This window comes from Leptinotarsa decemlineata, unplaced genomic scaffold (assembly GCF_025532065.1).
Source record: "Leptinotarsa decemlineata unplaced genomic scaffold, Ldec_3_MD MMD2_P_RNA_scaffold_2, whole genome shotgun sequence".
Classification (NCBI taxonomy): domain Eukaryota; kingdom Metazoa; phylum Arthropoda; class Insecta; order Coleoptera; family Chrysomelidae; genus Leptinotarsa; species Leptinotarsa decemlineata.
Window position 1 is genome coordinate 16,895,405 of NW_027412529.1, and position 24,917 is coordinate 16,920,321.

A 24,917-nucleotide genomic window follows, 5' to 3' on the forward strand; every position below is an offset into this window, starting at 1 on the left:
ATTTAACCCCTTGTCATTATAATCTTCATGGTCACAGTGGGACATCCATTATCAATAAGTGGTAAAAATAAAACATGTTGCAGTTTTATCCACTGTCCAGTGAAAATCAAATGATGAAGTGATTTGTCTTTTTCTGTATCATTCCAAACTCTAAAAAATGCTGAAGGTGTGGAATACTCTGAAATAATTTTCGGAAATTTGAATCAAGTTAGCAGAAGCATTATCTGGATCTATTTGAACATCGGCAAATTTGAAAAACTACAAAATGATATAACAAGGTCAAGTATAGTGACAACATAACAAATTCCACTTTTTAGGAAAACCCATTCACAAAGTAGTACTCTTTATTATGGCCCAAACTTGTTCGACCTTCTTCCTGAAAACCTGAAACTTCAAATGGTATATGAATATTCAAAACTGCTTCAAAAAGTTATAAATAAAGAAACCCAATTCGTTTCCAAAATTATTACTGTTCACCTTTGCTATCATTCACTTATCAATATATGTTAAATTTGAAATACAGATTTTCCTAGCTCTCCTGCCAACAGCTCAGTAAAATCATTAGAATTTATAACCCTTCTGTTTCACCCATTTTATTTATTAGGCTTATACATTTTATGTTTAAGAGATGTACATGATTTATAATCGTGCTGAATAGATGGGAAAGCACAAACCATGTATTTTTTATACCTAGGTGTAACCCATACATTCAGGGAGATAACTCTGTCAAATTTTATTTGAAATATGTGATCTATAAGTATGTTATTGAATGAATAGAAATTGATAAACTACTGCATCCTTTTCAAAAGTTCTACAAGGTTAATCAATATTCTACCCAAACATTTCAGTACAAATTCTAGAGTTTTGAAATTTTAGAGTAGAATTGAAGTGTCACAAAGATACGTTACTGATAAACACCTTGAAAACGATGATTTCATATCCTGCTATGTAGAAAGATTGGTAGTGATGAATGTTTCAATGTCAATTTATATTTTCTTTGTATATGTGTCTATCCTCAACACATTCTACAAATTAATTTTATTCACAACAACTTTTATTATTACTCATGAACGCTTATTTAAAAGGCACAATAAATTCACTAAATTTGGATCAGTTGTATCAGAACAACCATATTTCAAGACCATTTTCTTTAAAAAGATTACGTGTTGATATCTCCTGTATATCTCATTGAAACTCATCGCCCATCAAAAACAATTTATTATATGGAAACATTTCATTTTTTTATTCGTTTGAGTCCCAACCAAAAACCTCCTTCAGCCATGAGATTGAAAGTTCCTTTAGCAAGTTTCATTGGAATTGAAGTTTTCTCCACAGGAACTAACTCAAAATGAAATAGGAGGTGAAAGAATATGAGTTTGGTTTCTAGAAGGCCAAATCGTGATCCGATGCAGTTTCTGGGTCCTAGACCAAATGGCATATAGGCGAAAGTATTGATGTTTCCCTTATTTTCGTCGCTGAATCTTTCTGGATCGAAACGCAATGGGTCAGGATAATATTTAGGATCACGGTGTATCCCGAATATAGGAATCATTATCAAGGTTTCCTTCTCGATATGTACTGGATTCTCATCTGCAGTAACTGGAACTATAGTGTAAGGTTTCGTACAGATTCTGTCTGTTACCAAAGCACTTGGCCATTTTCTCAAAGTCTCTATAAAAATATAAATATGTTTATCATAATTGCAGTCACGAAATTCAAATCATGTGCACATAGAAAAGATAGGAACAAATGAGATAATTTAAAAAAGTAGACATTACTGAACATTCAAGAAATCAGAGGTGCAGAACTAACTTAATGAATTATTAGAATGTTTTGATTTCCTTCAATAATTCAAATTCTGAAATAATTTTTCTCACCTGAAACAACCATGTCCATATATTTCATTTTCAATAACGCTTCATAGGTAATACTTCCTCCACATGAAACTGAAGTTTCATTAATTTCCTTTCTCAGTCTTATTTGGATATCTGAATTCACAGCCAACTCATGTGCCATGAAGCACATGAGAGATGATACGGAATCGAATCCGGCGAAAAAAAATATCAAAGCCTGTGCGGTGATATCTGTGTTAGTGAGTTCCGTGATGTGGCCTTTTCCTGAAAGAAAATTGAATATAACATTACTTCAGTTCAAATTTTGAACGATATTTATCAGAAGATATGGGGCTAACGTTTGAAGATCTGAGACTAACCATTCGATGAATTCTGAATTCGATTGATTTCACTCAGATGTCTGTACTTGTGATGCAATTTTTGCAACCTTTGGAGTGGTAATGAATATCACTGGAGCTTTTTCCCAATATCAAACAGTCATTTCAACACCTCGACACATGTTTCGATCAGCTCCAAGACAAAGATTGATTTAGTTCAACTTTCCTTTTGAACTAGTTTTATCTTCCTCTTGAATATGATCACTTGGTGATTGGAACACGTCTCGAAGTGTTGAATATAATGGTTTCGTGTTGGGATAAAACTCCAGTAATATTAATTTTTTCATACCTTGTTTTTTTTTGGTACCTTGGGAGCTGTCTGACTTGTCTAAGTCTCCAGAAAACTCTGCAGCCGCTTGGGCTCATTGCGTTTATTCTCCCATCTTCTCATGACACCCATTCCATCAGTCTCGTTCCCTGTACTAGTTTGTAAAGATTCCGGGTTGGATGTTCGTCATATTCTTCTGGACGTAATTTTGTACGTCCATATATTGCCTGCCTTCTATGATTCAGTGCCTCACATTCGCATAAGATGTGTAGAGCTGTTTCTATCTTTTCGTTGCATAATCTGCAGCTGATGTCTCCGTTGTACAGCCCCATTGTATTCAGGTATCCTCTAAGCGGACAATGACCGGTTAGTAACTCTGTAATTATTCTGAGCCAATCCCTACTATGTTGAAGTAGTTCTTCGGTTCTTTTCTCGGACGGTTCCCTAATGAAGGTTCTAATGTGTTTGTTGCCAAGTACTTTTGTCCAGTACTCTGTGTGCTTCTTATTGGTCCATGCCCTAATCTGGTTTCATACCAATGATTTTAGTACCCCCAGAGCTGGTTCAGGACCGATATATGAAGTTGATGATCCGCGTCTAGCGCAGTCATCAGCTTTATCATTACCTGTGATTCCTGACTGACCTGGCACCCAGAACAAAGTTAATTTGTTCCTGTTTGCAAGTTCATACAGTTCTTCATGGCATTCCCAGACCAGTTTTGATGTCACCTTTGGGTTTGTCAGAGCCCCTAGTGCGCTCTTGCTGTCTATTAAAATATTGATCCGTTCATTTCTTTGAGGTCTCAATTTAATAAGCCTTTCACACTGCAAGATAGCATACACTTCCGCTTGAAAGACGGACGAATATAGTTCTTGCGGATAGCTGTAATTTAAATTTCTATCCGTTCGGTATATTCCAGCTCCCGTTCCATGTTTGGTCTTCGATCCATCTGTATACCAGGTGTTTTTTCCAAACATGTTTTCGAGATGACTAATGGTCTTCCACTCTTCACGGCTTATGATTTTGGCCGTAAAGTTTGTGTTAAAGGTGTACTTTGGTGTCATGTGGTCCGTGCACATATTCATTATGTGCTCCTCCACTTGTTCAGGAATTTCTGTTCGGTCCGATCTTTTGTAGTTCGGTGAGTTTTCCAGTCTGAATTGGCCCATCCTGACCTCTCCCATTATCACAAAGTGTGAAGGCGGTCGATTCCGCAGTATCTCCAATGGAGCTGTTGGGGTAGTTCTCATTGCTTCCGTCATTCCTGAATATGCAAGTCTTTGCACCTTGCCTAGTTTGTTAATGGCGGTCGCCTGCTTCATCTTTGGCCACCAGACCAGAGCTGCGTACGTTATCATGGGTTTAACCACCATCGTGTATGGTCAATATACCATGTCTGGTTTCAGCCCCATGATACTCCCAGATATTACACAAGTATTTCTTCACCTTGAAGTTTTAGAGGTCCGATACCCTTCGTTTTAGTCCTCTTGGTGAATACTACAATGGTCGATTTGGTAAAAAGCCTGCTGTAATAGTAATATTCATTACTACACCAATGGTTCCCAACAGTGCATCACGTGTCGAAGTGTTAAAAATAACGGTTTGGTGTTGGTATAAAACTTCAGATGACTGTGCACTGATGGATACTGGGAGGCGCTTTTGTTTCAGAAATTGTTGCCTATACACTGTTGTAGCGACTTATCGTGTGGAATTTTTATGCAAATATTTTGACCAATGGCGCTCACTCGATTTCATTTACGTGGGCTGATTCTTTGAAAGAACGCTGAATATCGTTAATATCACTGTTTGTGTGACGGTACAGTGTTGCGTACTTTAAACGTGATGATTCAAATCGACAGGTAGATGTGAATTGTGATAACAATAAAATATGCATATATGCGAACGCGTGAAAGTTTAATTCATTTGAAAATTTGTTTGTGAATTTATACAAATATAGAATTATTAACGGTGATTATGTTGTGAACAATTTGTATTTCCATGTGAATATTACGTCAATTGAACACGTTTGCTTTATTGGTACTCAATTGGATAAAAATCAAAATATTCCATAAGTAATGTTACAACTGTAGATATTCTCTCGTCAATTTCTCATTCATAGAAAGCCAAATTATATTCATGAAAGATGAAACACCTTCAAATCGCAGAATAATTCGAGGATACGAAACCGTCACACTTTTATTATTCCAAATTACTCGACATGCTGCTTTTCTCATAATTGTATTTACATATCTATCAAACAATATAACGCTCTACCCAGTGAATTTAGACACTACTTCATATATAATTTCAAGAAAAAGTTGAGAACATATCTGAAGTCTTCTGGATAGATAATATATTCATGTTATGCCTTGTTCATATGGTTTCTCCTTTGTCTCACTTTTATGTATGTTTTGCTATATATTTTACCTTATTTAATCTAAATAGATTTTTAATATTTACTTTGAAATTTATAGCCTTTGCTTATTTCTTTTCTTTCTCATAAGATTCATGAACTTCACATATATCAATGCATACTAGGTAATTATTTTTATATTTCTATATAAAACATGCTATCCCGCAGGTTAAGTTGTAAAACAGCCTCGGCTGAACTTTGCCCTATCATTCATTTTTGTATCTACTTCTTCATAAACAATGTATGTCGATGATTAAAGCCCATTTATTATTATTATTATCAATATATTAGATGCGTTTCTCTTACATAAGTCTATTCCAATTTTTTTTGGATCGTAATTCGCTTGAGCAAAATATTTCTAAAAATGACGGCGAATACCTTTCGTATTTACGTTTAATTTTTTGAGAAATGAAAGGGAGGTATCTCTTGTTTTTATATTTTAATTTACAATTCAAATTGCTCTTTCAACAATATTGAAATGCACGTGTTCCTTCAACATATGTTGTTTTCTTCCGTTTGTATATTGAATGTGTTATAAATTATCCAGACCTTGGGTACCTTATACAATGTAATACTTGGATCATCACATTTGGAATACCCACATAAAAATCAATATCGCTTCATTCCAACGATTACTCGAAAAAGCGAACAACAGAACGGATTTTAATATTTATGTCAACGAACGTCAACTTCCGTGGTTTATTTGCGATAACTTAACTATAAAAAAAATATTAGTAGGAGCTACAACAGTTTTCGAGGATTAATTGATAAATAAAATCAATAGAAATATGGCGACAAAGTAAGAACTACGCCACTCGATGTACAACAATTTCTGAAACGAAAGCACATTTCAACATTCACCAGTATATATATATATATATATATATATAGACGTCTTATTGTAGACCAGTTGGGGTAGTTGTGTCGCTGCAGCGACCGCAAGATGGCTCCAGTAGTTAATATTTCTATTAATTCCAGTTATCAATTGATTTTTGATAAATTATGTTGCTAATACATTCTTAGAAACAAGTAAGTGAGGATATCGCAAAAATCTGCGTTTATTGACGTTCGTTGAAATAGTAGGATTATGTCACATTTGGGAAATTATCTTTGATGATAATAAATAGATTTCGTCTGTCGTTCGCTGTTGGGATAGTTGAATAAGTACTGAGTGAAAATATGCGATATATTTTTTTTATTTGAGCAAATTCGCATCAACCTAGTGGTTATTAGCTAGTGGTACATGTTCATTATATTGTTATAATATCGATACATTTAAGAAATTTGATAATATTTGGAATATTACATTTTCTGCCAATACTGTTGTAGATATCTAGGGGAGAGTTGAAGTTATTTCGCTGCACCCAGTATTTTGGACAATCAGTGAAAATGTGCTCAACCTCAGTTTTGTTTCACATATGTCACACATTGGCTCTTAGGTGTGATTTAAGAGATAACTGTGCGTGAGATTGGTGTGACCTAAGCGTAGTCGATTGATGAGCACTTGATGTTTCCATCGTCAGGCCACGGTTTCACATCATTTTTGATTGTACGTAGTTTTGCCCCGGACACTTGCCACTGATTTTACCATTTCTGGATTATCGCTGTTTTCACCATTGTTTCAATATCTGTAGATACTACTTTCGAAACTACTTCGGATTCGGTAGAAGTAATTACGCCACGAGCACAATCGTCGGCTTTTTCATTGCCCTGAATTCCAATATGTGATGGGATCCCAATGAAACCAATTTTTTTTCCCATATTGCTGGATCAGATGTAGTTCTCTTTTTATTTTTTGTGCAATTGGATTTTAAGGATATACGCGCTTAAGTTCGTATATTATGGAACTAAGTGAATCCGTTAAAATGATATATTTCTCTCCACCTGTCGCATTGACATAGACCAGCGCACGATAAACGGCAAAGAGCTTTGCACTGAATATGCTGGTAGTTGAGGGAAATTTATATGAGAACGATTCAGATGTTGTAACTATGGCAGCTCCTACTCCTTCGTTAGTTTTTGAGGCATCAGTGTAGATTTCCGTGTGATTAGGGTAGTTAGAAATAATTAGGTTGAGTTCGTTTTTGATGGTCTGGCTATTGGTACTGTGTTTGTCGTATTTAGTTAGGCTCGTGTCACAGTTCGGCGGTTTGACAGTCCAAGGAAATGGTGAATTGAATTTGATAGGAAACGTTTACGGTAGGGTTACATCGACGGTAAACAAATGGTCGCTGATCCTCTGGTAGAAAGGTTTGTAGATTCTTGTACGATTTGTGAAGATATTTCTATATTTATTGCAGAACGTGTTATTGTGAGTAGGATTGCTGCATATGCCAAACTGAGATGTATGCGATATTGTTTTTGTTTGATTGTTCCAGAAGTGATGATCGATCTTAGTGATGATCCATGTTACCTAAGATGAAGATAATTTATTGAATATTCAGGAAATGGTATCATCCATGAAGAAGTTAACGATATGCGTAGAAGACAATATCCATTACAATATCGATGAATGGCCAATTTGGTTTTATAAATCAAGATATAAGAACAAAACTGAAGGTGAAACTGGGCCAGCAGGGCGTATAATAAATTCAAAAACAACTACTTTCGAGAAGAGTACCAAGGTTCTGATGATTGGAAGAAATGCTTACCTTTGTATATATACCTAATTATATATATATATTAAAAGCAGAAATCAATTTAATTTGGTCGGGATGACCACGGATAGACCGGTTTCTTAGTCAGTTACAGAGTTACACAAAGTTTGTAATGTGTAGGAGAAAGAAATTGTTCACGAAAATGATCCATACAATTGAACCAACGTATTTACTGGACAAGCGCATTTTTTTCTGATCTGATTTTGTTTTTTGTGATTGACTATGTAGATAGATAAGAATCCACCCCCTATTATCCTAGTTCTATTAGTTTGATGGCTTCCACTATTGATACTGATAATTTGCTTCATTTCTCTTTCGTTTGAATTTTCAAAATAGTTTGCGCCAGATATTTACAGGAAAAAACAGAAGCAATCCTTGTTCACGCCTCGGCTGGCCGTAATTTTTATAAAACAGAAATGGTGTTCAAACAACTGAAAGTGTAGCTGGACCAAGCGGAGCTGAAAGAAAATCTATCTAGGACGAGAAACGAAGAAATTGTTGCGACTGTGGTCAATAACCCCTGCAACGAGAATATTTGTTAGTGTGAATGATGCCAATAACCACCGGCAAAAATACCTCAGAAACTCCACCCCAATGTATAAACTGAGGTATATCTAGCGAAATATATCGTCACGTCTAGTTAAAAATTAGGTACCCGTTGGACTTCATGAAATGCATTGTATCTATACAGAGATTAAGAGTATCAGTTCCAACTACTGTTTCATCTGGAATTCGTGATTACTACGGGAACAATATTTGCATGGGTCAAATTGAAAATTTCTGGCTTCTAATGAAACAGATTCAAAAAATGAAGCTCTTTCTGACTTCAAAACAATGGTGCACAAATGCTGATCAAATCAATTCCGGCAGTTATATTACCAACGCCCTTCGTGGTATTAACCAGGGGACTAATTGCTTTCTGATATGTGTCAGTTCATTAACCTACATTGTAGGTAAGTTGAGCCTGGCCAAAATGACTTTTCTTTCAGATAATTTGATTCACAACCAGTCTTCAAGTATGCCCCCGCAATTCATCATATTGGTAAAGTATTATTAGAAAAAAAAATGAAATTTGCTTCAAATATGCCTAATGTTATCATCATTATCAGTACCGATTACTGAATTAGTTTTTATCGAAAAATATTTGTAAAAAACCTGATATATATTCCCTCAAGGAAACACTTGTCAGTGAAAAAACGAGATGTCAGTTCCCCTTTTCATATTCAGAGGACCATCAATGGTGAAAATAATAGTTATTTATGTATCAAGGGAATTAGGAGGGCCTTAATTACCGATGGCAAAGTTTGCGTCCCGAGGGCCTCTGGCCCGAGAGACAGCAATTGCCTGAGGTTATTGAGGCTCATTAATTCCCGTGGTACATAGATAATTTTATTTCTGACCGATTTCAATGAAATTTTGTTCATTTTTGAAACGGAAAAATGTACCAATTCATTACCTTCCCGGTATATTTGAATCAGGTACCGTTGATTATAGTAGAGTTTTCTTGTTGCTAGGTTGTTGCTATGTTACTTGTTTATAAACAGAACTTTGTTATCAAGCTGTGTTTGCGGTGAAAACGTGTTTTCTACCCCAAATATAATGGAGGATATTTTGAAAAAAGCTGAACAAGCAAGAGAATCATTGATTCCAGCGAAAAGTGAAGCTGTATACCAAAAAGAATACAAGATATATCTGGACTGGCTGACACGGAAAAATGTTATGCCAAAAGATGTCACTAAAACTGTATTTCTGACATATTTTCAAGAACTGGTAAGGACTTTTCTATGTTTTTCGGTAGATTTGGTAGTAATTGTTTTTATTCGTTTCAGTCAGAAACGTATAGTCCGAATTCTTTATGAACTAAATGGTCAATGCTAAAATCGATGGTGACTATACATGAGAAACGAGATATCACCAAGTTCAATGAACTACAGGCTTTTTTGAAACGGAAGAGTAAGAGTTATAAGCCGAAAAAGTCTGCTGTTTTATCTCCTAAAGATGTTATCAGATTCCTAAAGGACGCTCCTAATGATATTCATTTATTGCATAAGGTAATTTTTTTCTTATTTTCCTTTTTGTGTGTATTTATTTCCTTTTTTTTGTTATAGGTTGTTTTGATTATGGGTTATTTTGGAGGATGCAGAAGTCAGGAACTTTTGAATATGAAGATATCGGATATAGAGGACCGGGATTTCGTTATGGTAGTGAACGTACCGGAAAGTAAAACTGGTGTATCGAAGAAATTTACAGTTGTGGATGAAAAAGAGTTCTCCGCTTTGCCTTTATTAAGACTTTATATGTCTTTGCATCCTAAAGGTATTGAACGATTTTTTTTTTGAGCTTCCGACAAAATAAATGTACATCTCAGCCAATTGGAAAAAACATGTTTGGGAAAATCCCCAGCAAAATCGCAATGTATTTAGGATTGCCAAACTCATCTTCCTATACGGGACATTGCCTTCGTCGCACTTCTGCTACTGCTCTAGCCAATGCAGGAGCAACTATGACTAACTTAAAAAGACACGGAGGTTGGAAAAGTTCCACGGTGGCGGAGGGGTATTTGGAGGATAGCATCGAATTGAGAAATAAAACGGCGCGTATGTTGTCTACTTTGTCATCAGAAGAGGCAGGTACCTCGACTGTAGTGAACAGAAGCTCCAGCCATACAAAAGAAGAAATTGTTTCCAGTGGCGGAAGTAATTTTCAGGGAACATTTCAAAATTGTACATTTATTATTTGTAATGACGTGAATAAATAAAATATGGTTCAGTTTTCATTTCTATTTATTTTTACTTGTGAAAGGTAGAGGGAATTATAAAATCTATAATGTCCCAAGGGAGTTATGACCCTCTTTATTGATAGCGTAACTATGACGATATAAGCTTATAATATCCCGGTCAGAAATAAAAGCTTTTACTGAAACTCACCCATATCAGCTTCCTCAACAGTTGCAAATCCCGTATCAACTTCAACAGTTTCTTCATTGTGATGAATTCCCTTTTTTGCTTCCATCAATAGATGAATCATATCTGGGCGGATGATGTTATTTTCCTCTCGAGCTTTTATAGTATCATCAACTAATTTTCGAAAGAAATTATTCACTGAACGACTAATGAATGATATTCCAAAAAACTGCAAATTGAAATGGAATTATGAAGTTAGGTTACGCTTATTTGCATATCTGAACTGACTGGAGCTCAAGGTGTTGACTGGTCACTTTTAATCAATATTCTTGCATATCATAACTGAAAATTTCAAATAAATTTTGCAGCAATGCTACTCAAATCCTATCATATCAGAGGCCCTCGGGTTCGTGATATCACGGTACAGAAATATTTATCTAATACTTCTAATAATGAGTTGATTATTTGTAACGAAAAACAATTCGGTTCCATTTTTCTAACTTACCTGCATTATTTTGGGACAAAAGACCAATCCGAAGAACTTGATCATATTCACAATTCCTCCGAAATTAGTTGCCTCTTTTCCCATTAAATAAAATTCATTATTTGGTGCTTCAAGTGAGTCAACTTTAACACCAAAAGCAGCAGTTGCTATAACATCGTTGGTGAATCTAGTAAATGTATCCCTCATTTCCAACTCGAAGCAATCTTGATTTTTCTTGAGAAAATGATTGACAAAATCTTCTGCACATTTTGACATCAGAATGAACATTGTTCGCATTTTGCTACTCGTGAAGGATGGGCTGAGAATGGGTCGCATTTCACGCCATTTCTTACCTAAAACATCAACAGGAGTTATCAGTAGAAATCTGTAGTCATTGATCAAAAGTCATTTCTGTGAAATCTGTTTGAAAAGTATGTTTTTCCGTTCACCACCTGTCGCAGCCCTACGGACGACAACCCTCAGAAGTCGAAACTTATGCGAGCTAAGGATTAACGAGATCTTACCTTTTAACGTGTGATTCCTAACATAAATTGAAGTTTATTCATTACCATTTTTAGAGATACTCCACTTTCTACACTTAATGAGGGGTAGAATAATTTAATCTATATTCCATATATGTAATGATTTTTTAGGTTATGGAAGATGACAATTCTCGAAGAGGTTAATGGAAAATTGCAGTCGAAGTTTCAGAAAATCGTTTTGCATGGAAGAAATTTGTAAATTGAGAAACTTAGGAAAACATTTCATTCCAATTTCATTCCATTTCATTCCAATCATTTTGTAATTCAGTAGATAAGTTTTATTCAATAGTATTCGCAGCATAATCCTATGTTTGCTTTCAATTATTTATGTCTTGAAGAACTTTCCTAACAACGTGCCATTTCATTCAACCAAAAAAGTACGCCCTGTTTAAATCTGTTTAAAATCTGTGTTTCCGTTAACCAGCTATCGCACCCCAACGAACGACAACCCTCAGAAGTCGAAACTTGTGCGAGCTAAGGATTAACGAGGTCTTACCTTTTAACGTGTGATTCCTATCACGGGTTGGACGATAGCAAGTGAAGATCGATCGTTCAGACTAGGGCTTAAACCACCGACCAACACGGCAGTCAATTCGAGTGAGTGAACAAATCACCCACGCCGAACCGCTTGGCTACCGACCGACCATTGAATATTATTATTTATTACGAAAACAATGATTTACGACACAATTCAGTATGGATTTGAAAGAAAGTTTTTAATTAATTTTTGATGTTTCAATGTAGCAGGCAAGACTACTTTCGACTCCTGTTTTACCAAACAATAACACCATCAGGAGATACAGTGGTGTTTAGGAACAGTCCTTGATTTGAATTATATTGGTATTGTGGTATATGACGTTTTAGTTGTTACATTTTGTTAATGCTAATTTTTTCCTTGTAAAAATGAAATGTGATTTGTTTCCTGTAGGAAAGATCGATATGATAAGATTTTATGATAATAGTTAATGAAGAAAAGAGAATTGAAACTTTCTATGTTTTATACCACTCTTATGTGTTACTGCAGTTTCGTCCCATGAAGACATTTTCGAACTTCGCAGTAACGTTAGTAACAAATGAAAGTGGTACAAAACATAGAAAGTTTCAATTCCCTTTTTTTCATTATGATTTCCTACCACATAGTAACGGCTACATCCATCAATTTTTTGAAAATAGTTATGCTGTTGTAATCTAAAGTATGTGTTGAATTAACAACAAACATTTTCTGACGGTTATCTAGCTGCAATTTTTAAGCAATATGGTGCGTTTTAGCTTTGCAATGGAGGGCCAATCTATTGACAGTTGCAACTGGAAATCCAATATCCCTCAATATTATCTGACATGAAATTTACGGCTCATCTGATACACCAGTATAAATTAGAAATTTGTTAACTGCTCTGATATGGTGATAGGAAAAAAACAACAAAAATTATGCACAAGGAAAACGAAAACTTTTTCCTTGAAATTGTTTTGTCAGACGGAAATATGGTACTGAATTATCGAATTTTCATCACGTGGAATACTCATCATTGATCAAGAGATAATTCTCAAAATCGTTTTGGTTTAAATATCTGTAGAGTAGGGGAGGTGAGTGTAGACCCACAGCATTAGGAATTGTCCTCCTAGGTCATCGTCCATCGTCGTTCTTGTGGGCAGTGCTGGATTAGCAAAAAGTGATAACCGTACAATCGAAGAATGTGAATTACGCAAGGGTATTTTTCTTGGATATATTCCTACATATCAGATTTATCAAGTTTCCGAATTTGCTGCTCATAATTCTCTCAAAATAGTGAAATGAAGATCGTAGTTGACATTGTTTTTGTATAGGTCTGAATTCACTTGTAAATATTGTAGATATTGTTCGTTTATTTATTATGGAATCGACAGAATTGTCATTTATTGATGACGAACTTATCGTCACAAGAGTTCAAGAGTTTCCGTGATTTTTCTGTAAAAACAACGGTGTTTTCGCCGCCATTTCTATTGTATTTCGTGTATTCTACAGATATCCAACTATTCTACCAGATTTTCCTATGATCAAAAATACTTATTTTCTATCTTGCTACCCTATTGGTCCGAAATAGTGACAGCAAGTTGTTAATCAACGTAGTCGATTGTTTTTTTTTAATGAGATTGATAAATCGAGAGGAAGAAAGAAAACCGAGGTCCTCTCACTTTTTGGAGATCAGTGCCCTTTTCTGTACGTGATAGTTAGCATTTTCCAAATAGACATACATGTTTTTTCAAACATCCTGACGGGAGTAGGTTTATTTGGATAAATAATAGGTGGAAAATGTGTCACTTCTTCGATTGACGACTTGTTTATTTTGTGGAAATTCATGTTCACTGAGGATACACTAAAACACACTTTTGTCTATTTTCCACTATATTTCTTTATTGTTGACCGGTTTCGGCTATTACACCATTTTCAAATGGTGCCGAAACCGGTCAACAATAAAGAAATATAGTGGAAAATAGACAAAAGTGTGTGTTAGTGTATCCTCAGTGGAAAGTGTGGATTGGGTATTGTTTCAAATATATCGTTGCGAATTTGGAAGGGATGACTATTTCCGCACTCTTAGGAGGAATAATAAAGCTAACTATACGTAAATCAGTCACGCCAACTTACATCTGGAATGAAAAAAAAAATGTTACGAACAAATTTTTTCATTAAATTTTAGTGGCTATCGAAATTCTAACGTTTACATAAAATCATAAGAAGATCAACAAAACAAAGGCGCAAGGTTCTGCCTCTTAACATTTACAAAGTTACGTATACGATCAGAAACAGAAAGAAGGAAAAAAAAACAACTCTTCTGAAAAGAAGGTAGGTCACTTATATGATGAATTACTCTCGGTTTGCCTAGACATAGTTATTAAAGAGGGAATTTATAAACTCGTCAAAGAATTTCCAAGTGTAAAGCAACATCTTCTTTCTGGTAGACAGATAGTTGCTTGTACACATGAATTTCATGATTGTGTTTCTTTTCCAGTAATATTTCCAAAATCAGGCTTTAGTAAACCGGTGGTACTTTATTGTATAGTTGGATATCCGATGTTTTCTTATCATAAAATATATTGAAAATAAGAGGATTACCTGGTTTGCCATGAAGAAAAAAATAAGGAAGTGATTGAGAAAGTTACTTTACCTAATTCATATCAACAGCCTTCATAGTCGTTTCCATTTATTATTATTTCTAATGCATTAATATACCGGATGGACCTCATGAGTGTTATGATTGGACTCCAATCTAGACAGATCTGCTACTATCATTAATATCTTCTTAATTCACTTGTAACCGATATATAGATCATAATGTCTTATTTTTATATATGGGGGGCAGTATAAACATTCAATCACTTTTGACTTTTCTTATTATATTTCGTTAACGTTAAAATTTAATAAATTTAGGAAGATCAGACCATCTCAATAAATCTTAATGGTTCGAAATTGGTAATCATTAATTCTGAAGAGATTTGACCTCCAGTAGTTTTTAGTTTGTTTTGCAAACGTTCGATACTTATCTGATACATTGTTTTTGGTTCTTCATGAGGGTTGTTTGGTACGGCTAGATTTTGGATGACACTGATTCTTGGAAGACAGAAAGGGAATCCGGGAACTTACCAGCCTTCACAACAGTTCATTCAACGACCAGGAAGGCATCAAGACACGCAAGTAGTGGGGAAAGCTAGACACATATAGATTATTGTTACCTATTTATTTTAAGAGAAATATCGAATTTAACCTTTTGCGTCCAAACTATATGAATAGTTGTATATATACATATGTGTATAAATATTTTTGCGGCGTCTGCGCTCTGGGGCCAAAGCTTCTGACGAATTAATGCACAATATTATCGTGTAAACCTATATAAGTTGTACGGTATTGAATCCTATATTTTCATGTCCTTGCGTTTATAATATATATATATATATATATATATATATATATATATATTATATATATATATATATATATATATATATATATATATTTTCGCTTTTCGGGTTTCGCTCCGTGTTCTGTGTATTTTCTCCCCATAAGTATTATTTTCACAACGTTTCGGCAAAGTCTCATTTGCCATCTTCTGGTGATGTCTGGTTTTTTCAACTAGACTGATTAGTTCGAACTCTGTGTCTCAATTTATAGGGATGGATGTTTCCCTTTACTTGCGTTGCTGCCACTACCTGTGTTTGCTCGACTACCTGTTTTGGTCTTATTACCTGAGCTGCCTCTCCTGTCTCTGTTATTGTACCTGTATTGTCATGTACCGAGTTTTGCTTCTGGGGTTGAGCGGTCTGATTGCTTGTGCGAAGCGATAAAACGGATCTCCATGTTGATGGTAATCTTTGCGCATCATCCCTCTTGTTCATATTATTAGGTCGTTTTTCAATTTCGATAGCCTCTCTGATTGTTCGCGAGTAAAAGTTTTCGTTGCTTGCTAGCATTTTTGTGTTATCGAAATTGATGTTATGTCCTGTTTGAAGTACGTGTTGGAAGAGAGAAGTCGTGGTGACTTTTCCCTTCACTGCTAGTTTGTGTCCATCTTTGCGAATGTTGATTCGTCTGTTGGTCTGGCCGATGTAAGTCCTGTTACAATCATGGCATGGTACTTCATACACTCCTTGTGACTCCAGTAGTATCTGATGCTTGGGATTACGAAGCATGGACCTTATTGTCCGTTCTGGTACGAACGAAGTTGATATGTTGTGTCGGTGAAGAATTCTGCTGATTTTATCTGTTGTTCCTGCAATATATGATAGTGTGGTTGTTATGACCGGTGTATCTCGAGTTTTTTGTTGTTTCCGTGTGGTCTTGGCAGCCGCTCTTATACTTCTTTCTGAGTAGTTATTCATTTGTAGAGTTGTTTCGATGGTGTTCAACTCTTGTTGTCTGTGATCGTTGTCTGCCAGCTTCTTCGAACTTGTAATCAGTGTTTTTGCCACCGCGTGAATTTGTTTTGGGTGGTGGTGTGAATTTGCGTCAATTTGCTATCGAAATTGGAAAACGACCTAATAATATGAACAAGAGGGATGATGCGCAAAGATTACCATCAACATGGAGATCCGTTTTATCGCTTCGCACAAGCAATCAGACCGCTCAACCCCAGAAGCAAAACTCGGTACATGACAATACAGGTACAATAACAGAGACAGGAGACCACCCTCTATTTTCATATTCTATAAAATATCTAAAAATATGCATTTGGTGGAAAACCGCTTCAAGATATTATTCATTATCAAATCGGTTAACGAGATGGTTTGAAATGTTGTGTACGTGAGCCGCTTGTCAGAATATCTCTCGAAAGTTTTATCAAAAGAATGCTTTTGTATGTAGAATGAAATTATAGTGATGAAACGGTGATATTCCATTGTCATGGAAATATTTTATTGCAAAATACTCAAGTCGAATATTCAATAGTTCTATGAAACTAAGGAATATTCATCAACTGATGAGTTGATATTTTTCCTACCTCTCAATGAAAATAAATTTTTGTTCCATAATTGATCTACTTCCTCTGGAACTATAGGTTTGTGGTCCATGAAGTAGTCGAAATCTTTAACGGTGATTTTTTTCAAAAGTTCTGGATCCTTTATCAATAAAGTTGGCTGAGACATTTCATATATTCCGTGATATCTGGAACCAAAAAGCAATATCAGCAGAAATGACAATTTATCAGTTTTCTATATTGTCAGATACTTCGACAGGAAGTGGCAATAAGTAATTGAATCAGACATGACGTATTAGAGATACTATTTATATTTTGGGAATAGCAAATAATAACAAACACGTTTGAATGGCTTTATCGTTTTTAGAAATATTTACCTGATGATCAATACATAATTTCATTCCTTCAAATCATTGTCAAAGCAATTTTTCCATTCCTCGTGAGACACCTCCAAAACATGGATTTTGAACGCTCCAACTGCTTTTTCGGTGTTCGTGAATCGTTGACTACGCAGTTCAGCTCTGTGACATTCAAAACCGAAAAGAAGTCATTGGGTGCCGAATCAGGAGGATGAGTCATCAATTCGATGACAAATGGTCGTGTACCAATCAGAATTGACTGTTTTACGTTGCAAAAGTGGAACAGTAGTCACAAAACCCATTCGGCCGAAGAAGTAGGCGATCATTTGCTTCGCTGTGCTTCTTCCACGAACCACTTTTGTTGGATTTCATCCTGGAATATCTACACGGTCGATTGCTGTTTTGTTTTCGGCTCATACGCATATATCCATGATTTTTCACTGGTCATTATTTTTTACAAGTCTTTTGAAGTATCACGGTCGAACTTTCAAATAACTCCCTCACACCATTTGACGCGAGCCTTTTGTTGAGCGATTGATAAATTATGGGTTATCCAACGAGAACAAATTTTTTCACAACTATTCATGCAGAATCTATCTCATAATAAGTCACATGACGATCTTGCATTATTAGTTCACGCACTGAAACGATGTTTAGTGGCACAATAACCGATTTTGGACGACCTTCACGAAATTCGTCGGCGACCGAATTACGACCGCGATTGAATTCACTATACCAGCGATATACTGTGGTTTTTCATAGTGCTTCATCGCCATAAAAAAAACTGAGTTCATCGACACATTCTTGTTGAGAAAATCGACGTCAAAAGTTGTGAAAAATAATCCATCGAATACCTTTTATTAAAATTTATTTTTTTGGTTCAATTAATTTTTTAACTGACTGTGAAGAAAACAAATTACACTTGTACATCAAAATGTTGTGAGTATGTACATGCTGAAAAATGTCACTTTTTCAAGGTGTTTCCACATTTTACCTATTGATATTAGTTTTACCATTTCCCGAAATATAAATAGTCCCACATCGAATTTTCTTATGAGGACAAAGCACAAGTATTATAGGAGAAACCTTAAGGTGCTCTAAGAGCGGTGCCTGTGCGAAAGTAGCGATTCACATTGGATTTGAATCGCTGGAGATCATATACATTTGGTAAACTGTTCTTTGAAAGTTTATTCCACATAAACGCAGTTCTCCAAATGGAAGAGTTCTCAAACAGTGAAGTGCGAGGTGTACTGAATTGAACCTCAAAACAATGAGCAGTCACCGCTCTTGGTGGAATTGAATGGGCCAAGTCACTTGAACACCCGTGAAAGCATGTATAAAAGAAAAACAAATCTTCAACACTTCTCAAATCAGGCGGATGGCTCTGGTGTGTACAGTTTTTTTTGGTTGGAACAGTGTTCTAAGCTTTTGAGAAGCAGCCCTTGTAATTCCAGCGACATGATTGTGCCAAGCAGAAAGCAGAATTGTCTGTCCTTACATTATTATATCTGGTTCGTAGAGAAAACCGATGCCTAGGTTATTGTCGCCTAGAATTGAACCTAGTTAATTCCACTGCAATCTGAAATCACTTCTAGATCTTCATTGGGATATGCAACCTCCCCCTGTATAATTTGAAAAATATTTCTGGTGGTGAAATATGCTTCTCAGCATTAATGTGAGATGAAGCAAATGTTTCATGTAAAAATTCATTCACAGATAAAAAATTATCTAATACGGTCTCGTAGTTCATGATATCTGTTCAAAAAAAAAATTTTTAATGTTTATTTGTGCCGTTTAGTTTTTCAAGAATGCCTTATAATATATATGCAATTTTCCGTGGTGGAATACAACATATGACCAGAATTTGAGAAAAGTCATTATGGGAAAAAATTTGTAATTGTAGTGTTTACTAAAAGATGATAAATCTGTTTCTGTTTTAAAATATGTCATTTTCTCCACACACACACACAACATATCGAACTACTTTATATGGACTTCTCTTCCTGACTGCATTGTTTTTAACAACGTCGATGATACATTTAATTTTATACTATTGTGTACGTTTTGTACATTTTCAATGGCAGAAAATACACTTTATAGTAATGAGATACTGAAAATTATGTGTATTGAGCTCCACTCGTATCATTTACAATATGCGTTATATCGAGGTTCCATTAGAATTTTGAGATTGAATGATAGTATGAAAGATTCAGTTAGTGCATTGGGTTTTTCAAAATGGACATGATTCATAATAGAAGCATGGCGTACAAAAGTTATGTTTTTATTGAATGAGATGTCAGAAAAGTGCTTACATAAAACAAATGATAACAAAGTTTTTCACAAATCGTATTACAACATCAGGACAATCATATACGTTTATGAAGAAATCACACGAAGGAGAGACTGAAAATTGAACTAAGGAAATAAATAACAAATTGGAAATTTCAATCAGATCATTGTCTTCCGAAAAAAAAAATATTTCACTGGAAACTGGAAGCTTATAGAGAATAATTAATATCAAAAGGGCTCTTGCTGAAATCATCTACAAAGAGAAACACTGGTTCAGGAGAAAATTCAAGGAAGTCGCGTATATGTTGTCCAACAACGCATTTAGTCAAGCTAGCGTAGAGATACGTAACATATGGAAACCTCTTATCAAGCGAAAAACGACCAACTCCGCTAAACGTACATCTCCCGCTAAAACCAATGAAGCGGAAAGAGGGTATAGGTGAAAGGTGAAAGCACCCGAATGACCTATAAATAGTCAGATCTCAGAGAAATAAGTTTAGTTATCACCCGAAGACGATTGTGGATACTAACAATCGAAACGTCGTGACGTAACTTGGTTTGGAAACTTCCAATTTTTATTTTTATTTTTCATTTTTGTTAATAATATTTCTTAATTTTCAGCTTTATCAATATTTCAATTTTTTATTTTCTGGTTGTAGCTTGTATGTTATTTCTTGGTAATTTCAGGTTTTTGTTTTAATAAAATTGTTATTTTTGGTTAATCTTTTATGTTTTTCAAGAATTTCAAATCAATTTATATTACATCAGACAATGGAAGTCCGAACTGATTAAATAAAATTATTGAAATAACGAAATTTGCACTTTCCACAAATATTTTGACGACCTGACTATAATCTGCAACCGAATGAATTTTGACAGATATATTTCAAATATTCGATCTAGCATTGATGTATGCAACGATTGAATTCAAACACCCATTATAATGTCATTATGTATCTACATGAAAATAACTCAACCTATGATTTCAGTATCATCAACTCAGGGCAATTAGAAGCAAACAAATTGAGTATTTTAATCTATCAAAAACCCATCATAATTACAGAAATATATAGTTCTCCAACGATTGGCTAGAAATTACTCGGATCTTTTGAATTATGCAACTAATAATACAGTAAAATACCATGAAATCCTTGTTTACTCTTTCATGATTCACATATACATTTTTATTGAACAGAAATATTGGAACCTAGTCTACAATTTTAAAATATTCATCGTTATATTCAATAATATGCCAAGGAAGAAAACTGTTGAGGCATTTAATCAAGCTCTTATTTTTTTGATGACATTGATTTTATACATGCCTTTCCTTCAGGAGTTCTAGCCCTAGTTCTAGCACATAATTGAATATCTACAATTTCCGCTAGAGGAATATTCCAGGTTTGCTGACCATTTCTTTCAACTTTTGGTACTCCTTGATTAGTTTGTAAGATATATGACCCTTCATGATGTTTTTCAGTGGAAACAAGAGTAGTATTAGTCATATTAGTCACACTTTTAGTTGAAGAGAGAAAAGTAGGTGACTGAAGATCTATGATTGCGTGAATCTATATCTCTATGTTTGATCGGAAGAGTAGCCTGAATACATGAAATTGCTGTTCAACTGATGATTCAATATAACTGAAGAGTGTTACGAATTTCTCCATCAAACACGTTCAGTGGAGCCGGATTAAAGTATATCTCATTGGAAAAATGAGTTCTGGAATGATGATATGTTTTATAAGATAGAAAGCAACAGACCAACAGAAAACATGCAGATACTCTTTCATGGACAGCTCTCATATGGAGATGAGCTCCCCTTCCTTCCGCTGCTTTGGGTTCCCAGACCCAGAGGGTAGCAACCTGTAAGAGTCACTCGTCTGAAGATACATATAGAAGATGTGAGAAATCACCTGGTGTGGCACGATCGTTACCAGCTTCCGATGGTGACACTACTGGAGAGCATTGAGGCCAGAATGGCTGGAGATTTCCAAGCGCGGCCAGCAGAAAAAGGGTTATTGGCACCAATGGTACTCCATGTGCATTCGAAATGACCTTACTCACTCGGAAATGGGAAAGCTCGGATAAAAAAAACTCACAAATTCCCAAGGTATATATCCCGATTATTCTTGAACAGCTCCACGATGGTCGCACTGTAGGGCATTTCGGAGTACATATAACTCTAGCGAGAGTACGTGAGAGGTACTATTGGGTCAAGTGCCGTCGTGACGTGAAGGAGTGGTGTAAGCGCTGTGACCTGTGTTCTTCGAGATCGGAACCGCAATTTCCAATCGGATTTATGGAAAGAAATGATGACTTTATTGGGAATGAAGAAGACAAGAAGAACCGCTCTCCACCTACATTTCGATGGAATGGTTGGGATGCATAATGGCATCATAAATAATTATCTCTCAATGTTTCTCTACGAAAGGCAAAGATTTTGGTTTCTCTCTTTCTGTGAGCATACCGGAACTCCCAACTTGACACGACAGGTTACACACCATCCATGTTGTCAACCGGTCGAAATTTAAACTTCCGATAGACGTAATGTGTGGTAGCTCATCCTCTGAATCTCAAGAAGTATGTGAGTGGCCTGAAGAAGAGACTGGAAATTTTTCACTAATTTATCACATCCAAATCACAGCTTTCCAGCGACAGGATGGAGATAAGATTTGACAAAAAGTCAATGCCGGTAGGTTAAAAAGAGGGCGGTGCAGTGTGGCTCTACCAACCCAAACGTTGAATAGGTTTTTATCCCAGGGAGAACTCAGAAGTCACCCTGATACTATCTTCTCATATTCCCATTCGAAAAAGAAATCTTCAATTTTTTACAAAATTATTTCAGTTCAATATATCACTCCTTTGAGATACCTACAACTGTAACTGACTTATTGCTCCAGCGGCCTAGGCAAAATATACCTCTTTTTTTAATTTTTAAATCACAACCAATTTCTGTTTCTAACCTTATATTGATACGTTTCCAGTTGAACATGCAATAAATATCATATCTTTCGCGTTTTTTAAATTTCATCGTTTCATCCAACAGTATATGTTTCACAATTTTGATAAAAAGTTTATCAACATTTATCATTCAACAATTCACTATCGATTCCATTGACATTATAATTACAAACAATTCTAACATTTTTACAAAGTTTCAATCGAAAATATCGAAAATACAATGTTATAAGATTTCACTTGGGCTTTCGCTGCTATCTCGAATAATTTCAACACTTTGTTCGTAACTAGTCAGAAAAGACAATCCTTTTCAGAAGGATTTCAGTAGATAAATCTATATCTATGTCTAATTTCGGAACTCACCTATTTCCTGAGAACTTATTGTAACATCTATCAACCATGTCAATGAAGCTTTCTGTTCCGAATGTGGTACCCAAATTATCCCCAAATATCCATACAGGGTCTGTTTGTTTTACACCTTTTTCTTGCCAGTAGTACATGGGTTTGACACACATATAATAGAATAGAGTGACCAGTAAAGCCACTCCTATAATCAACGGCAGCATCTGAAATAGTCTCAATGAGAAATAACGAAACAAATGAAAAAGTCATTTTTCGGTTTCACATTTATTCACCCACATTATAATGATGATGATTCATATTACTGAACAAAAAACTAACTAGAAGGTAATTCAAAGATGAATTCAATAAATTTCTATTCAAAGTTCAAGATCATTGTAATGTATTGAATATAACCGTGCACTGTGAACCTGAATTTTAGTTTTGTGGTAGAAGATGTACTCCAGCCATTTTATAAATAAAGGCTTGATTATGGAAATTTTGCCAAGTATGACTTTTCAGGTAATCTTTAAACAAAAAATTGTGGAAAACTCCCAAAGGAAGAGAGCAAAGATCAAGAAGTTTAATCTTCCTCTTGAAAAGGCGATTGAAACATGTGTCGAGGTGTTAAAAATGACCGTTAGGTGTTGAAACTTCAGGGATACTAAAATGAGTTCAAGATAAACTTTTATTACAAAAAAGCATAAATCTTACAAATAACTTACTTTCACATACAAACTGGAAAAAAGCCTTTTCAAACAACTACTTCCACATGCACATTTATTTACACGAAAGAAAAAAATTCTAGACAATTTCATTCATATGAACATTGAAATATACGAAAATTGATATTATGTACGAGTACAACGTGTACAACGTAAAATATAGGGGTGTCTTTTTGAAGCATAATTTTTCTCTCACATTAAAAAAAATGAAATGAAAAATTTCCATCAAAGCTTTTTTGTATGAGTTTTTTCACAGGAAATTAACCTAGTCAGGTCTTAATTTCTCGCAATGAATGATGTGAGTGATATACATAAGTGTGTACAAAATATAATTCTATTTCGAAACATTCATCTCAACTAACAATATCGTAGGTTCTGGTACATGCCGCTAAAAACGACTACTTTCCTGGCTAATACTACGCTGGATATTGAATTATACCCGATTGAAGATTATTTGGAACAGCATTTAAAAAAAATGATGGCAAACCGCGAACACGTGTTTTTAGTTATTGACCTCATCAGCGCGTGTAGCCAAGTTCAAAGATGGGCAACACTTGGAAAGAAACGGAAAGAAAGCACAAACGAACGAAATCAACAACAGGATCCTGACGCACATTCGTGATACAGTTAGGAGACCTAGAATTCCTAGAATATCCTTAAAATTACCACGCATGCAGTTACAGCTACCTGCGTGACTTCATAGTCCAAGATATAAATATAAAACAGAAGTGCTATTGAGTGCTGTTCCTAATAACCTTTCATTTTTGAAATCAATAATAGACACTCAATAACAAATCTTTTTTTATATTTATATCCTGGACTCGAAAGTCACGCAGGTAGCTGTAGCTGCCTCCGTGGTAATGTTAGGATATCTTAAGAATTCTAGGTCTGCTGACCTGTATCACGAATGTGCGGCAGGCTTCTGTTGTTGACTCCTTCATTTGTGCTTCTTTTCCGTTTTCTGCAACCAAGTGCAGAAAACGTGATGAGATAATTAGCCAGAAAAACGTTTCCGCGGTTTGTCATCAATTTTTCCTTGAGTGCTGATCCAATAATGTTTCCTTTTGAATTTAATGATAGATACTCAATGATACAAACAATGCCGGACAGAGGTTAGTCCCGCAGATGTTTCTTGTTCATCCAGCAGCAGGAACATGCTGAAGTCATTCGAATAGTTCATCTCAATCTATCTGTTGATTATTGCTACATGGAATGTTTCTTCACGCTAAGGGTTTTATTTTTGGGATGAAGCTATTACTAGTTGAGAATTTTTCTTTTAGACGTAGGTTCCATATATGCAGTCGAA

General features: G+C 35.2%; 2 protein-coding genes across 2 annotated transcripts; one reads left to right on the forward strand and one right to left on the reverse strand.

Moving 5' to 3' along the window:
• Positions 1-1,201: 1,201 nt before the first annotated feature.
• Positions 1,202-23,152, reverse strand: LOC141486457 (cytochrome P450 9e2-like). Its single transcript, XM_074184476.1, has 6 exons — positions 22,911-23,152; positions 16,969-17,132; positions 10,977-11,308; positions 10,496-10,700; positions 1,878-2,117; positions 1,202-1,671 (listed from the first exon to the last, which is right to left on the reverse strand). The coding sequence occupies exons 1-6, from the start codon at positions 23,111-23,113 to the stop codon at positions 1,235-1,237; spliced, it is 1,581 nt and encodes a 526-aa protein (XP_074040577.1). The 5' UTR covers positions 23,114-23,152; the 3' UTR covers positions 1,202-1,234.
• On the forward strand, positions 8,529-10,340 carry LOC141486459 (uncharacterized). Its single transcript, XM_074184481.1, has 3 exons — positions 8,529-9,338; positions 9,398-9,619; positions 9,677-10,340. The coding sequence occupies exons 2-3, from the start codon at positions 9,440-9,442 to the stop codon at positions 9,905-9,907; spliced, it is 411 nt and encodes a 136-aa protein (XP_074040582.1). The 5' UTR covers positions 8,529-9,338; positions 9,398-9,439; the 3' UTR covers positions 9,908-10,340.
• Positions 23,153-24,917: the final 1,765 nt, after the last annotated feature.

What these genes read in the sequence shown, in the direction of transcription:
- LOC141486459 (XM_074184481.1), top strand. Translation starts at nt 9,440, where the DNA reads ATGCTAAAATCGATGGTGACTATACATGAGAAACGAGATATCACCAAG. An exon ending in ATATTCATTTATTGCATAAG is followed by an intron (nt 9,620 to 9,676) that starts GTAATTTTTTTC and finishes TTTTTGTTATAG; the next exon opens with GTTGTTTTGATTATGGGTTA.
- LOC141486457 (XM_074184476.1), bottom strand. Translation starts at nt 23,113, where the DNA reads ATGCTGCCGTTGATTATAGGAGTGGCTTTACTGGTCACTCTATTCTAT. An exon ending in TTTGTCCCAAAATAATGCAG is followed by an intron (nt 10,701 to 10,976) that starts GTAAGTTAGAAA and finishes TTCAATTTGCAG; the next exon opens with TTTTTTGGAATATCATTCAT. An exon ending in TATGGACATGGTTGTTTCAG is followed by an intron (nt 1,672 to 1,877) that starts GTGAGAAAAATT and finishes ATATTTTTATAG; the next exon opens with AGACTTTGAGAAAATGGCCA.